The sequence below is a fragment of the Malaclemys terrapin genome, chromosome 2, assembly GCF_027887155.1.
Source record: "Malaclemys terrapin pileata isolate rMalTer1 chromosome 2, rMalTer1.hap1, whole genome shotgun sequence".
Classification (NCBI taxonomy): Eukaryota; Metazoa; Chordata; order Testudines; family Emydidae; genus Malaclemys; species Malaclemys terrapin.
The window spans coordinates 59,630,025-59,650,615 of record NC_071506.1 but is presented as its reverse complement, the minus strand read 5'-3'; the positions used below and the strand labels follow the sequence as shown (position 1 = coordinate 59,650,615).

General features: G+C 40.9%; 1 protein-coding gene across 2 annotated transcripts in view; it reads left to right on the top strand.

The window, feature by feature from the left end:
* Positions 1-20,591, top strand: part of PREX2 (phosphatidylinositol-3,4,5-trisphosphate dependent Rac exchange factor 2) — a 280,651-nt gene that overhangs the window by 104,500 nt on the left and 155,560 nt on the right. For both annotated transcript variants that reach the window (XM_054020338.1, XM_054020337.1), the window contains exons 9-11: positions 3,797-3,946; positions 8,988-9,132; positions 16,360-16,460. In XM_054020338.1, coding sequence (XP_053876313.1) covers positions 3,797-3,946; positions 8,988-9,132; positions 16,360-16,460 — 396 coding nt within the window. The remainder of the gene's footprint in view (positions 1-3,796; positions 3,947-8,987; positions 9,133-16,359; positions 16,461-20,591) is intronic.

The following is a 20,591-nucleotide window of genomic DNA, read 5'->3' as shown; positions in this document are numbered from 1 at the left end:
GACAGACATAGAAAAATGCTGTTATGTCCCTCATTGTTGGTTAGCAGAAGCAAATGGTTGGGAAAAGAGGGGTTTATGTGTATGATATATTATAATGCAAATGATGTGCCTGGGGAAATTAACAATGTCTTTCCTAAAAGCTATTTTTCTTGATGAAGCCAGGCCTTGGCTGAGCATTACAATTTGTGGAAGCTATTCATTTTGTTTCAAGCATCAGGAGGCATAGTGTTGTTTTTCTTATTGTATTTATTAGAACAGAAAAGACATTATTTTCATGGTAATGTTTATCTGGGTTTTTTTTAAATTCAGTTGTATAAATGTTATATAAAAAGTATATTTATAATTACATACAAAACAAGCTATGTTAAAAAACATTATTTAGGTTGTAAAGTCAAGCACTCAAAAGTTAGGAAATGCCAGATTTGCTATTGCTGCGCAATCTTAATTCTCTCCCCTGTGCATCCATTACATACACTGAATGAGACTGGAAAAAACCAGCATTATGATCATGTAACTAAAAACTGTGCCATAATTCATGTGCACAAAGAGCTGAATTAAGATTGTATGAGCAACTCTGTATCTGTCATTTACTAGTTTTTGTGTGCTTTTTGATGATTTTGCAACCTACATATTTTTATTTAAAATATTTTTATAGAATGTCCTAGTTTTTTTTTTTTTTTTTTTTTTAAAAAGGAAAAAGGAGAAAAACAAATGCTAATACATGCAACTGCAACAAGTCCCTGTTGTTCATAATCAACAGGGCTTGAACCCCAGAACTTTGGCACTGCCCGACTGCTACCACTTGAGCTGCAGGGCTAACTACGTTAGCGTTAGAAGGTTGTTATCCCAGTGGAGGGGATGGGCTGCTGGCACCGATCAGAGGAAGCCTGGTTACGTCAGGCTGTCTTTCGTTCCCCTCCTCTCTGGGAGATAGGAGAGTTCCCACCTCATGTGTTCCCAGAAAGGAATAGATGGGTTCCTAGGACCATGTGCTGAGTCTGCGGATGGCTGTGGAAGGGGCCTGGCCTGGTTTTCCTACCTTGCCTCCCATGCTACAGTTGCTGTAGCAGCTCCCAGGCTTTCCCAGTGCAGTGTGTGCTGATGCTGATGCTTTGGCAACAACATGGTCCCAGCCTTAGAATGTTCATGTTGAGTTATTATTTTGATATGCTGCCAAACTTTTCCTGAGGCATGCAAGTGACAGAATAACACAAAAGAAGGGAAGTGGTGTTTTTCAAGAGTTTATAACTCATCAAAACTTGAGTGGCAATACATAGGACAGTGCAAGTGCACTCCTTGGACCCAAGAGCTTTCCACACACCAAATTTCAAAGACCTGCTGCAAACAATGGAGATGTTAGAGTTTCTCAGAAAAAGGTTTCAGCAATCTCCTGTAATAAAAATTTTAGGCAACCTAAATATAGGAGCTGCTGCCAGTTCCCACTGTAATAACAGCACATAAAATATGGAAGTATTATCTTGTGATTATGGAACTGGTCTGGTAGTCTGAAGATCTAGATTCTTTTTCAAGCTCTGCAATGGACATCTTGTGTGACCTTGGGCTAGTCACTTAGGCCCAGATCCTCAAAGGTATTTAGGCTCCTAAATTCCACTGAAATCAATGTAAGTTAGGTGCGTAAATAATGTGGAGATAATAGTATTTCCCTTCCTAACATAGTTGTTGTGAGGATAAATATATCAGTGTTTGTTTGTTAGGTGTTCACATATTACAGTAATAAGTGCCATAGAAAAAATTGTAAATAGTATAATAAATATAATATAAAAATTACTGTAAATTTCTCCTTCTCACACACTTACACTCTCTCGTATACACTTTTGAGCACCAGAACAAGTCTTCAGCTGAATATTTAGACATCAGTTTCCTGATTCTCTGAACAATACATTCTGACAGTTACTGATGTTTCCCAGCTTATGTATACAATACTTGGCTGCATTCCATCTTATTAAAATACAGAGTTATTGAAAGGATACCAGCATGTCTGCTGAGATTTATGATAAATCTCAGCAAGCATTTCGGCAAAGGTTTCAGTTTTGGAAAATCCCATCTCATTATACAAAACTGGGCTGAATTATGAAAAAGGATTTGCAAAGTATAAAGCTCTGAAGTTATTAGGATGGTTTCTGGCTGGCCTTTGGATTTTCCTGCCTCTTAAAGAAAGTTAGTGATGGAGATACTGTTGACCTTAGATCTTTTTTTATTGCACAGTGGTAGTTAATTCAAGTTTTAATTTATATTGTTCATAAAATGATTTTTGTTGTCACTTGGGTTTTGCAAATATTTCTGCCCAAAGGAAAGGCAGATAATTCTGTTGAAGGATGTTCATTGTAGACAAGGACACTACTTTGGGTGTGAAAGATTGCTTATTTAGCAGATTTCCAGATAAGATTCATAGATGAAAGTACTAACATCAAAATTTTCAAGACATGTTGTAACTAAAACAGAAGTAACATTAATGAATAATAAAATGCATAAAGCTTGTTCATAAGATAGAATATGGTAAAGTTAATAGATTTGAAAATTCAAGATATTTGAAAACAAAAGCATACTATACATATGTGCTAATGCTGACATTTCTGTATTTGGAAGAATGGGTGGTTATAGGTAAGGCTACGTTCTAGTCACGGGTATTTTTAGTAAAAGTCACAGGCAGGTAAGAGGCAGTAAACAAAAATTCACACCCGTGACCTGTCCATGACTTTTACTATGTACCCCTGACTAGAACTTGTGTGTGAAGGAGGGCGACCCGAGGGTTGGGGGGGTGGGTGGGCATTGGCGCATGGCCCGGAACGCCCACTGGTGCTGGGGGTGGGGCGATGTGTGGCGGGGGCTGGCAGGCTCCCTACCTGGCTCCGCACCTCCCCCCTCAGCAGCAGCAGAGTTTGGGTGTGGGAGGAGGCAGGGGGCTGGGGCATGGGATGGGGTGAGGCAGGCTCTGGGTGGTGCTTACCTGGGGGGCTCCCCGAAAGTGGTGACATCCACCTTGCTCAGCTGCTAGGCAGAGGCGTGGCTGTCTCCGCCTCCAGGCACTGCCCTTGCAGCTCCCATTGGCCATGGTTCCCAGCCAATAGGAGCTGTGAAGCCAGGGCTCTGGGCAGAGGCAGCATGCAGAGCTGCCTGGCCACGCCTCCACTTAGCAGCTGAGCAGGGGATGTGGCTGCTTCCGGGGAACCCCACAGGTAAGTGCTGCCCTGAGCCCGCCTCACCCTGTCCTGTGCCCCAACCTCCTACCCCCTCCTACAACCAACCTGCTGCTGGGGTGGGGAGGAGATGGCCTGAGACTGCCCCAGCAGCATCCGGTGTGACTGGTGCAGGGGCTGCCTGAGCTGCCCTTGAGCCAGGTGCACTGGCCGCTGCAGAGGTCACAGAGGTGATGGAAAGTCACGGAATCCGTGACTTCCATGATCTCTGTGACAAACCCGCAGCCTTAGGTCAAGGCACTCTGGTCGTGTAATGTGGGAAAGCTACAAATAATAGATCATCTGTGATTATATAGAGAAATTCAAGCTCCAAGGCTGTCAATCTAACACTATTCAAAAACACTAAATTCACTGAAGGCTTCTTCAGCAGGGAATACAATACATGGAAATACAACATAGCTTACAATCTGTGTGGATTTTGATTGTCAAAATTAGAAAAACAATACTTTAAATTCCTTGTTCTTCTGTTTGTTACAGGAAAAGCTAAGGAATTATGGTGGGGAGTCTAATAAAAAACAGTCATATTTTAATTCATTTCATGCTACTCTGAGAGATTTCTCTCCATTATCTATTTCCAGCTGACTATCATAGCAGTGGCCACATTGTTGTTAATGGCTGGAAAATCCACAACACAGCAAAGAACAAATGGTTTGTATGCATGGCAAAAACTTCTGAAGAGAAGCAAGAATGGCTGGAAGCTATTCTAAAAGAGAGAGAGAGAAGGAAAGGTAGGTGAATAAACTTTACATTGCATTTCATTTCTGGCAGACCATGTTACATTTGTATTTTCATTAAAAGTACAGCCAAGTGGCAAGCTCCAGATAGGGCAGGCCCATGATGTTGGGTCAAATTGTCTGTGAAGCACTGATGTAATAACAACTTGAAACACACAAACCAAATTTCAACCAGGAAGGACATCATTGCTGAATGTGACTCCAGCCATGTGTACTGGTAACTGATGCTATTGTTGCAGTGGTCTCCAAACATTTTACCTCGTGCCCCCTCTTACCACGGTCTGCACCCCCTCTCCCCTGAGCTGGGACTGGGGGGGGGGGTGGACAGGAGTAAGGGAGCCAAGGCTGGGGCCACAGATGGCGGTGTGGCCGGGAGCAGAGCCTCTGCTGGGCCCCGGGCATAGGGCTGGCAGCTGGGGCCCCGGGCGTGGGGCCAGCAACCAGTGTACGGGGTGCGGCGCTCCGGGCATGGGGCTGGTAGCCAGGGCCGGCAGCCTGGGCCGGGAATGGAGCTGGGCGGTGCTCCCTCCCCGTTCCCTGTGGGGGCTTGCCTAGGGATCAGCTGCGCCCCCCTGAACATGTGTCTCCTCTCCCTAGGGGGGCACACCCACACAATTTGGAGACGTGTGAATTATGGGAATCTGACAGCTGCCTTGGTCTGAAGCTTATAGTCCCTGGGGCAGATCTTCAGCTAGTACCATTGAGGCCAGTTGAGCTATGACAATTTATACCATCTGAGGATCTGCCCCATAATATCTGCTAATGTGTCTGTATTTACTGATGCCATCCTGGGACGAGCTACCTATGCTTTTGAAATGAGCCAGCTGGCTGTATTGGGCCTTCATGCAGATGAGCCACCCTCCAGGTAATGCAAATGACAGCTTATACCCCCAAAATGCTAATAAATGTGATTAGCCTCACTTAGTGGCCCACCATTATCACTGGGAAGGCAGAGTAATTTGATACATCAGTTCTTCATGATCCTGATTTGCAGCAAAGACTATCTTCTGAAGCATAAAACCAGAACATGTACATTTCCCCCACTCCCGAAAAGTTACACCAGAAATACAAGTATGAAGTATGACACCACCCCTACATCCATATCACACCCCAAGTGGAAGAAGGTGAAAATCCACATTTTAGGCAAAATCATTCCTAAAAAGCTAAATGTGGGTGGAAGAACCTTAGACAAAATGTAAACCTGATTTCAAAAGTGGCCATAATCCCAGGTATTCACGGAGAACACAGTGCAGAATAGAAAACTAAGCCGATGAGAGACAACACAGCACCAACTTACATATCACTAACTTCAGCTGCCAGCAAACATATTATAGGAAGTAACAAGTTATGGAGTCTTGATGATGAAAGGAAGCACGGCCTTGTCATTGGGGCATTGGTCTAGGGCTCAAGAGATTTGGCTTCATTTCATGTCTCTATCGCAGATTTTCTGTGTGACCTTGAGCAAGTCACTTAATCACTCTGTGCCTGAGTTCCCCATATGTAAAATGATGATAATAATATGTTCTTTCTTCCATCCTTTATCTGCCTTTTCTATTTGGGTTGTAAGATCTTCAGGGCAGGGACTATCTCTTATCATAGGTTTATACAGCACCAAGCACCCCGATCTCCACTGGAGAATCTAGGCACTAATATATAGAAGTACTAATAATAAATATGTAGAAGTACTAATAATAAATAATGGTGAAGGGGCTTAAACCTCGAAGTACTCAACATTTGAAAGGGTGAGTGAGGAAACAAGGGAGAAACCCAGGTGCATAAAACAAGAAAGAAATCCATCTGCTTTTGGTTTAGGGCCTTTCATGCAACTTGGTCAGAGAGGTTTCAGCCAATCAGGCCAGACAACCTGGGTACTATCTATCTTGATTTGCTCTGGCTCCTGACTGACATCTGTAGTTCACACATGAAAAGTGAGGCCATTTGAAAAGTGTTTCATGTTGATATGCTGTCAGTTTTTATTACCCATCTTGGTGCTATAAAATTTTGCTGTTGAGTTGCTTCCAGTAGAGAGGTGCCTGATGATGTTCAGATCCCTATGCAGGCTTCACTGGGCCAAATTGGGGATTGGTCCTGTTTTAAGCAGGGGGTTGGAATAGATGACCTCCTGAGGTCCCTTCAAACCCTGAGATTCTATGATTCTATGAAATGAAAACGCAAGATTTGAACACTCCAGAACTTTGGATTTCAGAATGGAACTTTACAATGTGGGTCCATATTGTCATGTCTTCAGTTTCTCTCAACTAATGGTTAATAGCAGTACTTTTGCCACTGAAGATATAACTACGATATAAGGAGGAAGTAAATAGAAAGAGAAAGGGGAAGGGGATGGAATGGCAGATGAAGAGATAAAGAGAGACTGGGGCAACAGTCATATTGGGTCCCAGCACAGAATCTAACAATCTGTTCCTTAAATGTTTATCTTCTGACAACTCATAAACTTGCTCTATCTCCTCCTACCCAGACAATTTCCAAAACATCTGTATAAACACCTCTTATGTGGCAGGATGCATCAACTTAATTACAAGCAGGATGTCGGATGACTCATGAACCAAACAAACATCTTTACAGAATTCAAATACGCTAAAAGTAACTGTAAACAATTTCCCATTCACCACGAATAAAAAGATGCTTTAATTCTATGTTTACTTAATTAGACATGAAACCAAATTTTTCTGTTTGATGTGTGTGCAATTCAGATGAAGTTTGCACGCACATAACTTTCTAAAAATCAAAAAGGGGAGAGGCACAATTCATTTAATTAGGATCATAGTAGTCATAATTTGAAAAATTGTAGTATATGCTTTTCTATAGTCCCTCTAGCAACTGTAGGATGTAAACGTCATGGATTGTAGCTAAACTTTTTCAAGCTCTTTTACTTTTACCTTTAAGCAACTTGTTACAATTCTAAATCCAATAATGAAAGAGACCTGGTTGCTTTATCTTTCCATCACAAGTTGTGCTATTGAACTGCTATAACTCCAGTCTATCAGTGTGTTGTCTAACAGCTCAATTTAGAATAAGCCTGGCTTCTTAAATGCCTTACTTAGGCAATGCTCCCATTGACTTCCTTAGAGGTTTTGCCCAGATAAGGAGGTTATGAGGAAATGCTTTCCTTTGCAGAAGGAACTAATTGACACACAACCAGGAAATCCAACATGAAATTGACCTGTGGAGAAACTCTTATAGTACAGATAATGATTATAGGAAAAAGACTTGGACCAACTAGGAGGAGAAAGAAACTGAACACAGAGAATGTTGATCTCCTGGGATGTGGATCCCTTTCAACTCCTTATCTAAACAAAAAAGACACCTTTTTCTTGCTATGGCAATCTTTCCCAAATAAATAAGCTGAAATGCTAAATCAAAACCAGCTTTGTGAAAGATATTGAGAGAAATTCAACCTATATTGGTTCCTGAAATCAAGGTAAATGCTACTGAGCAAAATGGAAAAGAATGCTATAGCTGAAGTATTGGGTTTATTGTAGCTATTAATCTTCTAACTTGAGCTATGGACCAGGACCATTTTATATCACTATGTTTCTGGTGTAATGGAAACTCCAACTGTATAAGGAGATTTTATATAAAAAGGATTGTAATACAGTTTGTTGGCTTTTATGCAATCACCTAGGGAATGCAGGAAGATACATTTAAACTGTCTTTATTAACTTAATAGGAGCATATTCTCATACAATATTTATGATGTTGTGCATTTATCCTTTATTTTAAAAAATGAAGGCAAGTGATGTGAGTGTAATGCATCAGGATGCCATTTGACCCATATATTCTAAGGGCAGTATACTGGTTAAGTTGTTTTTCCCCAGGAGTGAACATACTTGTATTGGTTAATCCATTTGTCTGGATTATCAGCATCAGGTGAATGTTTAGTGAGAAACATTTCTGTATCGATGTTAAATGCTATATTTTATCAGCTTTTTTCCAACTAATGCCACTATTATCTTTGTTTTGTTTATATTGCAGATTAAAAAAAATAACCTACTACTCATACAGAAGATTTCCAGTTTTTAAAACTGATAAAATCTGAAAAAACTCAGATAAATTGAGAGTATGTTTCTATAAAATACATACCAAAAATTCCACATTGTACAATTTTTGCAGAGTTCAGAACCATTTATAGAGAAAGAAACTTAGCTGTGATTTCCAATACTTTCTGGGGGCACAGGTCTTCATGGGTGGTCAATACATCATGTAGTTCAAGGAAAATATGTTCTGAACAACAATAAGGCTATCTTTTACTCAAAAGAAGTAATAGTAGTCGCATAAGAAAAACACAAAAAAATGAGGAAAAAGTTAACAAACTGAAAAGCATGTATATTTTTTTTGTAAAAACTGCGAAGTGAATAAAAATTCAAACATTAATTTCCATTTGTAGAATAGGATGAACTAAACTTGCCTTTCTACAGTGAAGGGTACGTGTGAGGATTAATTAGTCTTTGTGCAGAGCTTTAAAAAGGTAAAACAGTAGTACAAGCATAAGTACAAATTATATAATATAATATCTTATATATATAATATTATATAAGATAAAGCATAAATACGAATTATTTTTTTATAACACAATAAAAGTTGAAAAATGGAAAAAGCTTTTCTCAAACATGGGGGAGGGGAAAATACTCCTTCCCCCCCATTTGAAACCAATGAAAAGCACAACACTAATATTTCCTACTGTGATATCAATGTAAGAGAGAATAAATATATGCTGTCAGGAACTTTCATTGATTGTCACTTCACTGTAGGGAGTTTATAAATAACATTCTAATATATTCTCAGATATTTTTGGAATATTTTATTGTTTACTTTTACGGGGATTTGTTATTCATATTAATATTAGCATCTATGTACTAATAAAGATAATTTAATGTGTCCAGTTATGACTCTGCTTTTATACACTTAAATATTTATTTTTTATATTTGTTACTTATATCTAAAATTTGAAAGATAATGGTGATAGCTGGGAAATGTTTTATAAATACAAAAGCTTTTTGGATTTTGTTGGCAGGTTTAAAATTGGGTATGGAACAAGACACTTGGGTGATGATCTCTGAGCAGGGAGAGAAACTCTACAAAATGATGTGCAAACAAGGGAACCTAATCAAAGACAGGAAAAGAAAACTAACTACTTTCCCCAAATGTTTTCTGGGAAGGTATGGTATGCATTTTTATCATTTGGATTTTAAGCAGCTAGAAACATGTTTTAAATCTTGTATAGTATTATCTATAATTAAGGTTGAAAGAAACTTCCTATTATAGGCCCAATTTTCTTCCATTCCCTAAATTAACCAAAATTTAAATCAATCTGCCTGAAATTTCACAGGTATAATTTTATTCCAAGGTAGAACATTTCTGGAAGATAGATGTAAAAGTGACACCACTTCATCTGATATACACTTATACCTCCAATGTGTATAAGTGTATATCAGATGAAGTGGTGTCACTTTTTGAACTTGGAACATTTTCCTAACTTATTTGATTTATTATAATTTCAGAATGGCTTGGCCTCAGAACCTCAAAATTGTTTTAGCTGTCAGTCTTATGCCTTTCAAGAACTTATTGTTTGTTTATTAGGAGCCCTGCATGTTGGTTTTAAGGACCTTAAAAAGTCCACTCCTGTTTGAGGTGAGCCTCTTAAGAATGCCATATGACGCAGATGGTATAATAAGCCCATGATGCAAAGTTCTGTTCCAGCCTTCATCCTCCACTAATCCTAAGAAAAATTAGCACTTATGAAACATTTACAGACATCACTTAGTGCTTCCACACAAGTACTTAGTGATGTAAGTATTTAACATTGTCCCTATTTTACAGAAGAGAAGACGAAAGCTTGGAGATGATAAATGACTTTACCAAAGTCACTCAGCTAGTGAGTGTAATAACCAAAATTAAAGCATATGGGTGAAATCCTGGCTCCAGTTGAAATCAGTGGCAAAACTCCAATTGACGTCAATGAGGCTAGCATTTCACTCCATCCCTCCTGATTCATAATGTAGTTGGCATGGAATAAGAACATAATGCTCTTTGATGTAAATCACTTGGTCCAAAATATTCAAAACTGGCCTCTAATTGTGGGCCTTTAAATTTTGGGTGCACAGTCTAAGATTGTTTAGGGCCATATATTTAGGACCAGGAAAATTATTCATACTTATTTATTTGATAGAGAGGTTTCAATATCACTATATTACTTGCTATGATTGAGAATATCATTTGTCTGTTTTGAAAAACCATTAAATATGCACTATTGTTGCAGTAATGTATCTAAAATGTTTGTTCTTATTGATGCTGTTACTTACTGTTATAAAGAAACACACCCAAGGAAACTCTGGTTTAAATTCCTATTTAGTATAGCAATTAACTGTCTGAATCTTAAAAGCTACCAGCAGGCTGATGTTAATAGCTCGTGCCCATTTTTATTTGTTGCATGATGGAAAACAGTCAATGGTGAAGGACATCAAAGTTAGTTTTGTGGTATAATAAATATAGGAGAATAACATTTTTTTAAAATACATGATTTACTAAAGTGGTAGAGTAGACCAGTACATGACAGGGTTTAGGCTTCAACAAGGAATAATATTTTAGAACTATAACTTGTGCAATTATATGCCAAATGTGGAGATTAGACTCTATTATTAGTGTGTGAAACAGGGATTTTAGTCTTGCATTAAGTGCAAATTGCAGTTCAATCTGAAGTACAGAGCAGTATCAACACCTCCATACTATATATACAGAAAGAGGGAGAGAGAGAACATGACGGTCTGATAGAAAGTTTCTATTGATAAGATTGGGATAGTAGCTTTAATCAGAAGTGGCGACAACATACGTGAGCTATGCAGATGATCCCAAACAAGTGCTGATGAACTTTTTATACCACATTTTATGCCATCACACCATGTTTTAAGGTTACAGGAAAACTATTTTAGAAATACCGCATTGTAAAACATTTTGATGCTATTTGCATCCCTCCACCAGTAAAACCAGGTTACCATGAAACCAATTGTACAGGGACATATGAAGCCATAAAAAATTCTAAAACTGACTGAAAATAGCTTTTCTTGAAGGTCTGATATCAGGATCCTCTTTGGATAGAAGCAAGTGATGGGTTCCAGGGTGGACATGAGTTGCCCTTTCCTAACTTTCCAGCGGTATAAAGTTCTTATTTCTAGCTGTGCGAGGTGATCAGGTATGGGACCTTAAACCTTTCACTGGACTAGTAATCAGTATTGCCTGTCCTCTGCAAGGGGTCAATGTAATGTTGGGAGAAAATTCCATATTTGGGGGAATTTGTCTAGGATGTAGGTTTAAAAAAGACATGGAGATTGTTCAGAGGTTTAGAAAATTAGAAGCAGTCCCACAAGAGATGGATTAATGGGCAGTGTGCAGGTGAGGTAGCCAAAGATGTATGGTAAATTGTGAATTTTATTTATTGTAAGGTTGGTGCAACTTATCACCTGGATATCTTCACCATATATGTTGTGTGTATGCAAGTGTGTTTGATATATGTGCCAACTAAGTAAATAATATATTAGACACAAAAATACATTTAAAAAAGATTATTAAGGTTGTAAAGTCAAGCACTCAAAAGTTAGGAAATGCTAGAATTAGTTTCCCAGGCAATCTTAACTAACTCTTCCCTTGTGCGTAAGAATTATGATACAATGACACGATTACATACGTTACATATTTTATCCCCAGAACCCTTGCCTCAATCATTGCACAGGATGGACAGTGTTCATTTAATGAGCAGTTAAACACTATTTTATTTTCTCCTTGTTCTTCAGTGTGTGGTTCCAGGCATTATTTACTGCACACTATTCAAACCCTGCAGTGAAGACAGAATTATTAATTTTCTCCTGTGCTTTTTTATGATCATCACAATAGTATCTCTGTGTACTTTGCAAACATGAACTAATTTAGTTTCACAATACCCCTGTAAGGTGAGGGGGAGCTACTATCCCCATTTTAGAGATGGAGAACTGAGGTATAGAGAGATAATTAAAGTCAAAAGTTTCTGCTAATTCTGGTTGCCCAATTTAGGACAACTGAGACCTGAGTTTTCAGAATACTTGGCATTATATACCACTTTATGTTCAAAGCACAACTCCCATTGACTTGTGAGGACTTGGCCAGAGCGCCGGGGGGAGGGCGGAGAGCCCAGTCGTGGTCCTGCTCTCGGGCCGGAGCACCGCCCCCCTCCAAGTGCCGACCCAAGCACATGCTTGGTGGGTTGGTGCCTGGAGCCGGCCCTGTCTACAGCTCAGAACCTGGGGTCTCAAGTTGGGCACACAGAAAATTAGGAACATACAACTAGTGATCACCTATGAAAAGTTTGGGTTAAGTGAATTTACTAGCATCACACTAGAAGTCTGTGGCAGAGGCAGGGATAGAATCCAATTCTCCAGGGCTGCATCTAACAGTCTAAACCATGAAACAATTCTTTCTCTTCTTGCAGTCCCTGCCTCATTCACTACATACTTTCCAGTTTCTTGCACAAATGGGGCAGAGGTCCTCTTGTATTAATTGAAATGGAGTATATGGATCCAAAGAGTTAAAAGTGCTAACATAACCCAGTCCCTGTCCAGCATTAAACAGTGTTAAACAAGGTTTGCAATTTGGTAAACACACCATTAAAAATCCCTTTTTTAAAGATACAGAAGAGAAGGAAAAACATTTAAAGCATTTGAAATCTAAAATATTAAGTAAGGCTTTCAGTCTAACAGCCCTTATTCCCTTTCTTTCTAGAGCTCCAGAGAGTCTTTAGAAGAAAAAGAACCCCTTCTTTAACAGTCTCTTAAATGGTATTAAAGATGTTAATAACTGTCCTTTTGGGGGGGGAGGGGGAGAGAAGAATTTTTAGTTGAGATGGGCTGAAGCTGCTGCTGTTGCTCTTGTTGTTAAGGTCCGATCCCATTTCCCAGAAGACAAAACAAGGCAAATACACACACAAAAGGAAAGAAAAGAATAGCAAAAGTAGAAAATGCAGCTTCTGTTTCTGATGTTGAGTTTCACTTGCAGCTTCAGTGCTGGAAAAACACAGGCCCACACACAGTGTTATCAGCCTCTTGGAGACCTGGCAAACTTGTACCAGAATTGGGGTGTTTAGGGCATTGCTTTTAGCTGGCACTTTCAAGTCACAGGTTTACAGCAGTGTTGCAAAATATAGAGTCTTGGCTGGCTAAGCTAGACTCTTATTAGAAAGAAGAAGAAAGAGAGAGAAAGGAAAGAGAAGAAATAAGATAGGGAAACAAAAGGACACTAAGGTGGCGAACAAAATCTCACATCCCAGGCGGCGTTTGGGATTCAGCTAGAGCTGGTGGATTTGGAAGTGTCATCTGTGTCCCTGTCACCCAGTCTGGTCTGGACATCCCTCAGGATCAGAATGATGAAGGCCCCCGGGGTCCCAGGAGAATGTGGGCTCGCAGCCTTGATGATGAAGCTTGCTCCAGTAGCCATATTTTCTCTCAAAGTCTCTTTCTTTAGGGACCGAAAAAGGGGAGTGAGGGGTGGAATAGTCAATCCCCTCATTATTTTATTCATCAATTAGGTCTTAATTCCGACACACTAATTTTGGTTCATTGATTTCTCGTTCCACAGTTTTCTCTTTTACCAAGCATAATCTTTACACAGTCCTCGAGTTACACCTCTACCCCAATATAACACGAATTCGGATATAACGTGGTAAAGCAGTGCTCCGGGGGGGTGGGGCTGTGCATTCCGGTGGATCAAAGCAAGTTCGATATAACGTGGTTTCACCTATAACGCGGTAAGATTTTTTGGCTCCCGAGGACAGCATTATATCGAGGTAGAGGTGTATATTAGTAGGCCTTTTCATTCTGGACTAGTTCAGTCTTTCTGTCTCACTTTTCATACTTTTCCCCCTTTAACATTTGTTGTTATAGGTTATTGTCACCTTTTATAAACTTACCATCACTTTTCACGGTTGAGCTCACAATTAGACGCAATTATCACAACAATCCTACAGATGAGAGACTCCTTCACAGACAGCCCTGATTGATCCCCAGAGCAGGCCATGCTGTGAACTGAATAAGTTAGGGGTCCTGTGTTAGAAATAGTATGTGATTACGTATTCATAGATTCATAGATTCTAGGACTGGAAGGGACCTCGAGAAGTCATCGAGTCCAGTCCCCTGTCTCCATGGCAGGACCAAATACTGTCTAGACCATCCCTGATAGACATTTATCTAAGCTACTCTTAAATATCTCCAGAGATGGAGATTCCACAACCTCCCTAGGCAGTTTATTCCAGTGTTTAACCACCCTGACAGTTAGGAACTTTTTCCTAATGTCCAACCTAAACCTCCCTTGCTGCAGTTTAAGCCCATTGCTTCTTGTTCTATCCTTAGAGGCTAAGGTGAACAAGTTTTCTCCCTCCTCCTTATGTGACACCCTTTTAGATACCTGAAAACTGCTATCATGTCCCCTCTCAGTCTTCTCTTTTCCAAACTAAACAAACCCAATTCTTTCAGCCTTCCTTCATAGGTCATGTTCTCAAGACCTTTAATCATTCTTGTTGCTCTTCTCTGGACCCTCTCCAATTTCTCCACATCTTTCTTGAAATGCAGTGCCCAGAACTGGACACAATACTCCAGTTGAGGCCTAACCAGCGCAGAGTAGAGTGGAAGAATTACTACGTATTAAAAGCCTGTATTATAATCCAGACACACAAAGGTGGTGAATTAAAGTTACATGGGCAACCTTAATTCTGTCACTTCCTAAATTTTGAGTGCTTGACTTTGCAATCTCAGTAATCCTCTTTTAATATAGTATTTTGTGGGTGTGTAATTTCCTAGGTAACTAATAAAACATGTATTCCATCATGTGGCATCACATTGACACCCACATTCAATATCAGCAGGGTTGGAAACGTTAAGTTTACCACATAGACTTCTGCCACTTGACCTAATGGAGTGACTGATAATGATAGTAAGTTGACATCCTCCAGATAACTAGAGAAAGATAAGACATATACTTTGCCAGTGGATTTCACAGATATTTGCTGACAGCAAAGGAATGATGAGACTCAGCAGACTTCGGTTCCATTCCAGTTTCTGCAGGGGAATGTGCTCTTGTGGGCACAGCCTCTTTTGGCCTGTATCCATCCCAATCATGTGTCTTCTCCACCTTGGCTTCTCATCCTAGTCCTATTCCTTTTACCTTGCTAGTCCAGTATCCACTCCTCAGGCTTCTCATCCCAGTCCTAGTCTCCTTGCTTATCTGTTCCCAGCCCTGATTTCTTGTCTTCTCCCGCACCTAGATTCTTAACTGATCTATCTCTCCCCTCCCCTCTCATGTCCAGTTGCTTACTCTGCCCCTGCCCATGTTTCTGGTCCACAGTAGCTCCTGGGCCTTCTCATCTGCTTTCCTACAGATGTCTCCCTCCCATCACCTCCTTTCCCCTGCTCCACTGGTTCTGAGTCCCATTTCCTTGTCCAGCCAGTCCCAACCTCTCCCCACCAGCCTCCAGGATCTCACTCCCACTCCCAGACTCTTTTTCCCAATCTATCTTGTCCCCTTTGCATTTGATTTAGGAAATTTCCTCATCCACACTGCGCCGGCTCAGCAGGATGGTCACTAAGAACCCAGGAGAGAGAATCTTCAGTCTCTCAATTCTGATGCCCCAGCCCCACCATGGCCTACAGAGCCCAGAGCTGCAATTGCAGAGAGAGTCCTGCTCTGACCCCTGCATCCGAGGCTGGAGCATGATAGAGTGTTGCAGCTAAAACTTCCATTGTCACTGAGCAAGTCTCTACTGGGCATATACAAACTGAGATATTTATATACTTATAACTTGGCCAAATTTGGGTGGATTTTCCCAGAGATGTCAAAAAACACATCCATCACACAAAGGACATCTGCCCTCTGCCAAATTTCAAGTCCCTGCTCTAAAGACGAGAGACATTTAAAGGGTCTCAGAAAAAAAACACCATGGGCAAGACAATGTATTTTTCCTTTAATCTTGTTGTCAGAAGCAGCTGAACTGTTTTGGCTGAAATTTTCTAGAAAAATGCATCTTGTGGCAGACACCCAGCATGGAAAATTTCAGCCTGACAGTTAAAGTTTGGCAAAGTTGTAAGTAACTGAAAACACGGTCTTATAATGGGAAGTATCCCTCAACCTTAATAGGAGTGACTACCAGCTCTGCGTATAACAAATACAAGTGGAAAATGAGAATATGTTGGAAATAATTCTGTTATGCAGAATATGTTGAAGAGTGTTATGTCAGTATGAATACTGCTCATTGCAGTCTGCTAAATGAATAGTGTGTGGAATATTGTACAGTATTGCTTTCTAGAGTTAAAGCCTTAAAAATATTGGAATTGTTTTGTATGTGTGTGGTTTTGTTTTGTTTTTTAACCTAGTGAGTTTGTGTCCTGGTTACTGGAAACTGGAGAAATACACAAATCTGAAGAAGGTGTTCATCTTGGCCAAGCGTTGTTAGAGAATGGCATTATCCACCATGGTAAATATATTTTATTTCAACATATGTACATATTTTCAAGGTTATTTATGTTTGTATTTGTTGTTATTTTGAACATTCTTTTCTGATTAACACAAAACTGGTTTGTCAGTACTTAACGTCGAAGGGTGAAGTCCTTCACAGGGTAGTAGCATGGGGGGACCCAGTCCTACCTTCTACTAAGGGTTCCTACCTCTGTGAACCCTAAACAACTAGGGTATCTGTCCCATAATTCAAAGCCAAACTTGCTTTCTTTCCTTCTCAGGGCCTCTTCCTAGGTACCAACCTGGCCTCCCTGGAGAGTCTTTTTCCTTGGGTATTTCTGACCTCAATTCTGGGTTAAAACGTCTTCACTCTTGGAGGAAGATATCTGTAGATCTCCTTTCTGGGCCTTTTTCTCACTTCTGGCAGGTTTCTCCAGTCCACCAAGGTTCTGATTCTACCTTTGGGGACCTCCCTGCAGGTCTCACCTCACTCTAGGCTCTCCCCCATCTGTGCCAAGATTAGTCCTTTGTATATTACCAACACAAAGCATTCAAAAATTGTAGTCAGGCACCAAAAAGTCATGAGATTAAAGAAAAGCAATAAATGTAGAGTTCTTTTTATTTGCCTTCTGTTGTTGGAGACTAGAGTTCATGTTTTCAGGTTTCTTCTCTGCAGCAATGAGGGCTAGAGGTTTCTTAGAAATTGAAAGCTGAGGTAATAACACAATTGCAGCAGTTAGGGGTTTTAAGAACCCCCTACTCTCAGAAAACCATGCAAGTTGGCAACACTGCCTTTGTAATGGTCAGGAGGCTGTCACTTGACTCTGGCACCTATACTTCATTCTCAACTTGGCCTGTTGATCCTCAGGGCTAGTCTACGTAGAGAAAAAGCCTGCAGTACCTGGTACACACTAGCTACTTTGCACAAACTCCCTGTGTGGCTATGAAGAGTGGCTTTGTACTCATTAGCATAATACACTTTGGAAGTCTACTAAGCTAACCTGCCTGAGTGCACTCTTAAGTGCACAGTAAGAGTGTCCACAAGGGGAGTTAGTGCGGATTAGCTAGTGTTCTTTAAATTCACACCCTAACTTACTGGGCACTTACTTCTGCACATAGACAAGCCCACAGTGGAACATTGATTCTTAAAATTGCCATACCTTGGAACAGGGTTGACTGGCACAGGCCCCACTCTTCCTCTCCCTCTGACTTAAAGGGGACAGACGACTATTACATATTCCTGAAAATATTTTTTTCCCCCTTCAAACATGGAAGTGACATTTCTCCAGATTAAACCCATCTAAGTACTTATAGTGCCCATATTTCAGCAGTATAGGTCTTATCCAATCCAATCCAACTCAGAATAAATATAATGAGAGTTGGATCAGGCCTTACCTGATTGCTTGCCAAGTGTTATAGGTGTAACTATAGGTAAAGTTGCCTAACACTTTCCATTATAAGACCTTGATTTCAATTGCTTATAACTTTTCCAAACCCTAACTGTTCAGGCTGATATTGTCCATGTTGGGTGTCTTCCTCAAGCCAATTTTTCAATTTTTGGAAAATTTTAGAAAAAATGTTTCAGCCATGTCGCAGATGGAGGTTAGGGAAAAATACATTGTTTTGCCTATGTTAAAAACGTTTTTACAGCTATTTCATAGGGAAGCTCTATCACCTCACTGCTTTGGAGTAGGGAGTTGAAATTTGGCAGAGGTGTGGCCTTTGGGTTAGGGATGTGCTTTTTGCCATCCCTGTGAAAAACCACCTAAATTTGGCCAAGTTATAACCCTCTGAAAAATCAATTTGCACATGCTCACTTTGCACATAGTCTGAGTATGCTCAGTTCCACCACAGCCAACCAGACTGTGCATGCACTGTCCCCACAGAGCAATGGAACATGCTCCTGCCCTGGGGTGCAAGGACTAAATAGGATTTTCCTGTAATTGTTCCTCCTGGTAGTGAGAGGCTGCAGTGTCACCAACATGAGAATTGAGAGCAGGAAGACTCTTTCCTGTGGTCTCAATGCCTTCCACCACTGCCCCCTGCTGGCATCCAGGCAGAGTGGTGGAGAAAGAGGAAGAGAATTAAATGCAATGGAGTAAGGCACAGAAGGCTTGGTTAGGTGGGAGGACATGAAGAACAGAGGGGAATGGGAGATAACAGACAACTTACTTCTGAATCTCTCCACATGGATTTTTATTGGACCAAATCAAGCCAAATACCTGTTGTGTGCCGTGGAAGATGAACAGGAGAGACTGAGGGGCCACCAATGCCTGAAGGCCCTGAAATGGCAGGGAACTGAGTAAGATGGATATGTCCAGATGATCCTTACAAGTGATCCTGCTCAGTGCTGCGGAGGAAAGCAGGAAACCCCCAAAGTCTCTGCTAATCTGACCTGGGCAAAAAATCCCCAAATCTGGCAACCAGTTTGACCCTGAGCATGTGAGCAAGAACCAGCCAGCCAAGCATCTGGGAACAAAGATTACCTGAATCACCTCAGAGCATCAGTCCACCTCGTCTGCTGTGCTGCCTCCAGCTGTGAACAGTACCTGCTGTTTCAGAGGAAGGCAATAAAACACATAAAATCTGGATCTGGCCAATTGTGTTTCAGAAGGAGAAAAAATCCTTCCTGATCCCTGCAGCTGACCATTTGAAGAGCTCATGAACTAAATAAAACAAGAGAGACAAGCAATAAAATTCCATCTGATCTTTGCATTGTGGTGTCAGAGCAAAACACATTCGCTGCGCTGTGTCCCTGTCAGGTCTGTTGGGCTTGGCTGAGGGGCTCTGATCTCTCGATCTCTCTGTCTCTGTGTACATATACACACAAACAAGCACACACAGGATGCTTATGCACAGATAGAAATGTAGAAAAATACATTATTTTTATTAAAGTACTAAGCTCTTCTGGAGTATTGACTGTGCTTGTCCCTTCACCATTCTGAGCCCTGGATGGGAGAGATGGCAATGGTATCTTTCCCAGTGGGATATCCCAAGGCTACCGTTGCCATTGTAGCACCCTCTTAAAATTGCTCCTGCCTGAGGACATTGCTGCATTTCAGCTGATTTCTCCCCAGACCAATATTCTAGTCTTTTTGCACATCCCCATCAACTCCAAGTAGAACTGAGTCCTTATTAGTTCCTTTACAGCAGTTATTTCCTGTTCCCTTTAGAGGGATGTCATAAAGTCATGGGCAGTGGGACCAGAAACACTCACAAGGGCCACGGTTTTATTCTTTTCAGAAAAATTTTGGGCCAAGACATTTGAGATATGAAAAAATGACCCCTGAATGTGAGGGTAAATGGAACAAGGGACCCTCCACCCAAGGTCTGTCTTTTTCCAATTTTCTAGGTTTATTCAGTCCCCACATCACCTATTTTCTCTAGAGTTCCATGCCTCACTCACCAGAGACATGGACCCCATCACTCCTGAATTTAACAGGGATTTTGAATCTGAACCTGGGTTTGCCTATAAAAATTCATTAGCTCCATGTCAATAAAGAGCTGAATCAAAACTCCAGAACCAACAGTCTGTCCTTTTGGGGTGTTAGAAATCTAAATCCAGATCAGAATTCTGCATTATCTCTGATAATGGCCCATTGATCAATTTGGGATCAGGGAGGTCCTCGAGCCTCTTCTTTCCTCTACACAAAGAAAGAGAGAGTGAGCCCAGGAGAACTGATGGTCATCTCTACTAGCCCCTTTTAAGTCCCTTCAAGATGCTCTCGCTGTACTTACCTTGTGGGAGGCCATATGCTTTAATGGTAATCCCCATTTATCTGCTATGCCTCCCTGTCTCTATCCATTGCCCAGCCTGACATTGTCACCTAAGGGGCAGGGACTGGCCCTGATAGAACATCCAAGACAGATGATGTCATCAACATTGTGACATCTAATTGATGAGTCCAGCCCTCTGAAGTGCTATCCAATAAGATCTTTGAATTTTGACTGACTTCTCCATCAAAGTCCTGGCCTGGCTCCCTGCTCCCAACCGCTAAAATACCTAGGGAGCTCAAAATTGAGTGAGTGGAGTTGCGACCTGACACACAGGGTCACAGAGCCACTCAGGGTTGGCCTGGCTGCCCCCCATCATGGTGAGCAGTGCCTCAAGCAGCAGAAGGCTGAGAAGCAAGTCCTGGCAGAACCACAA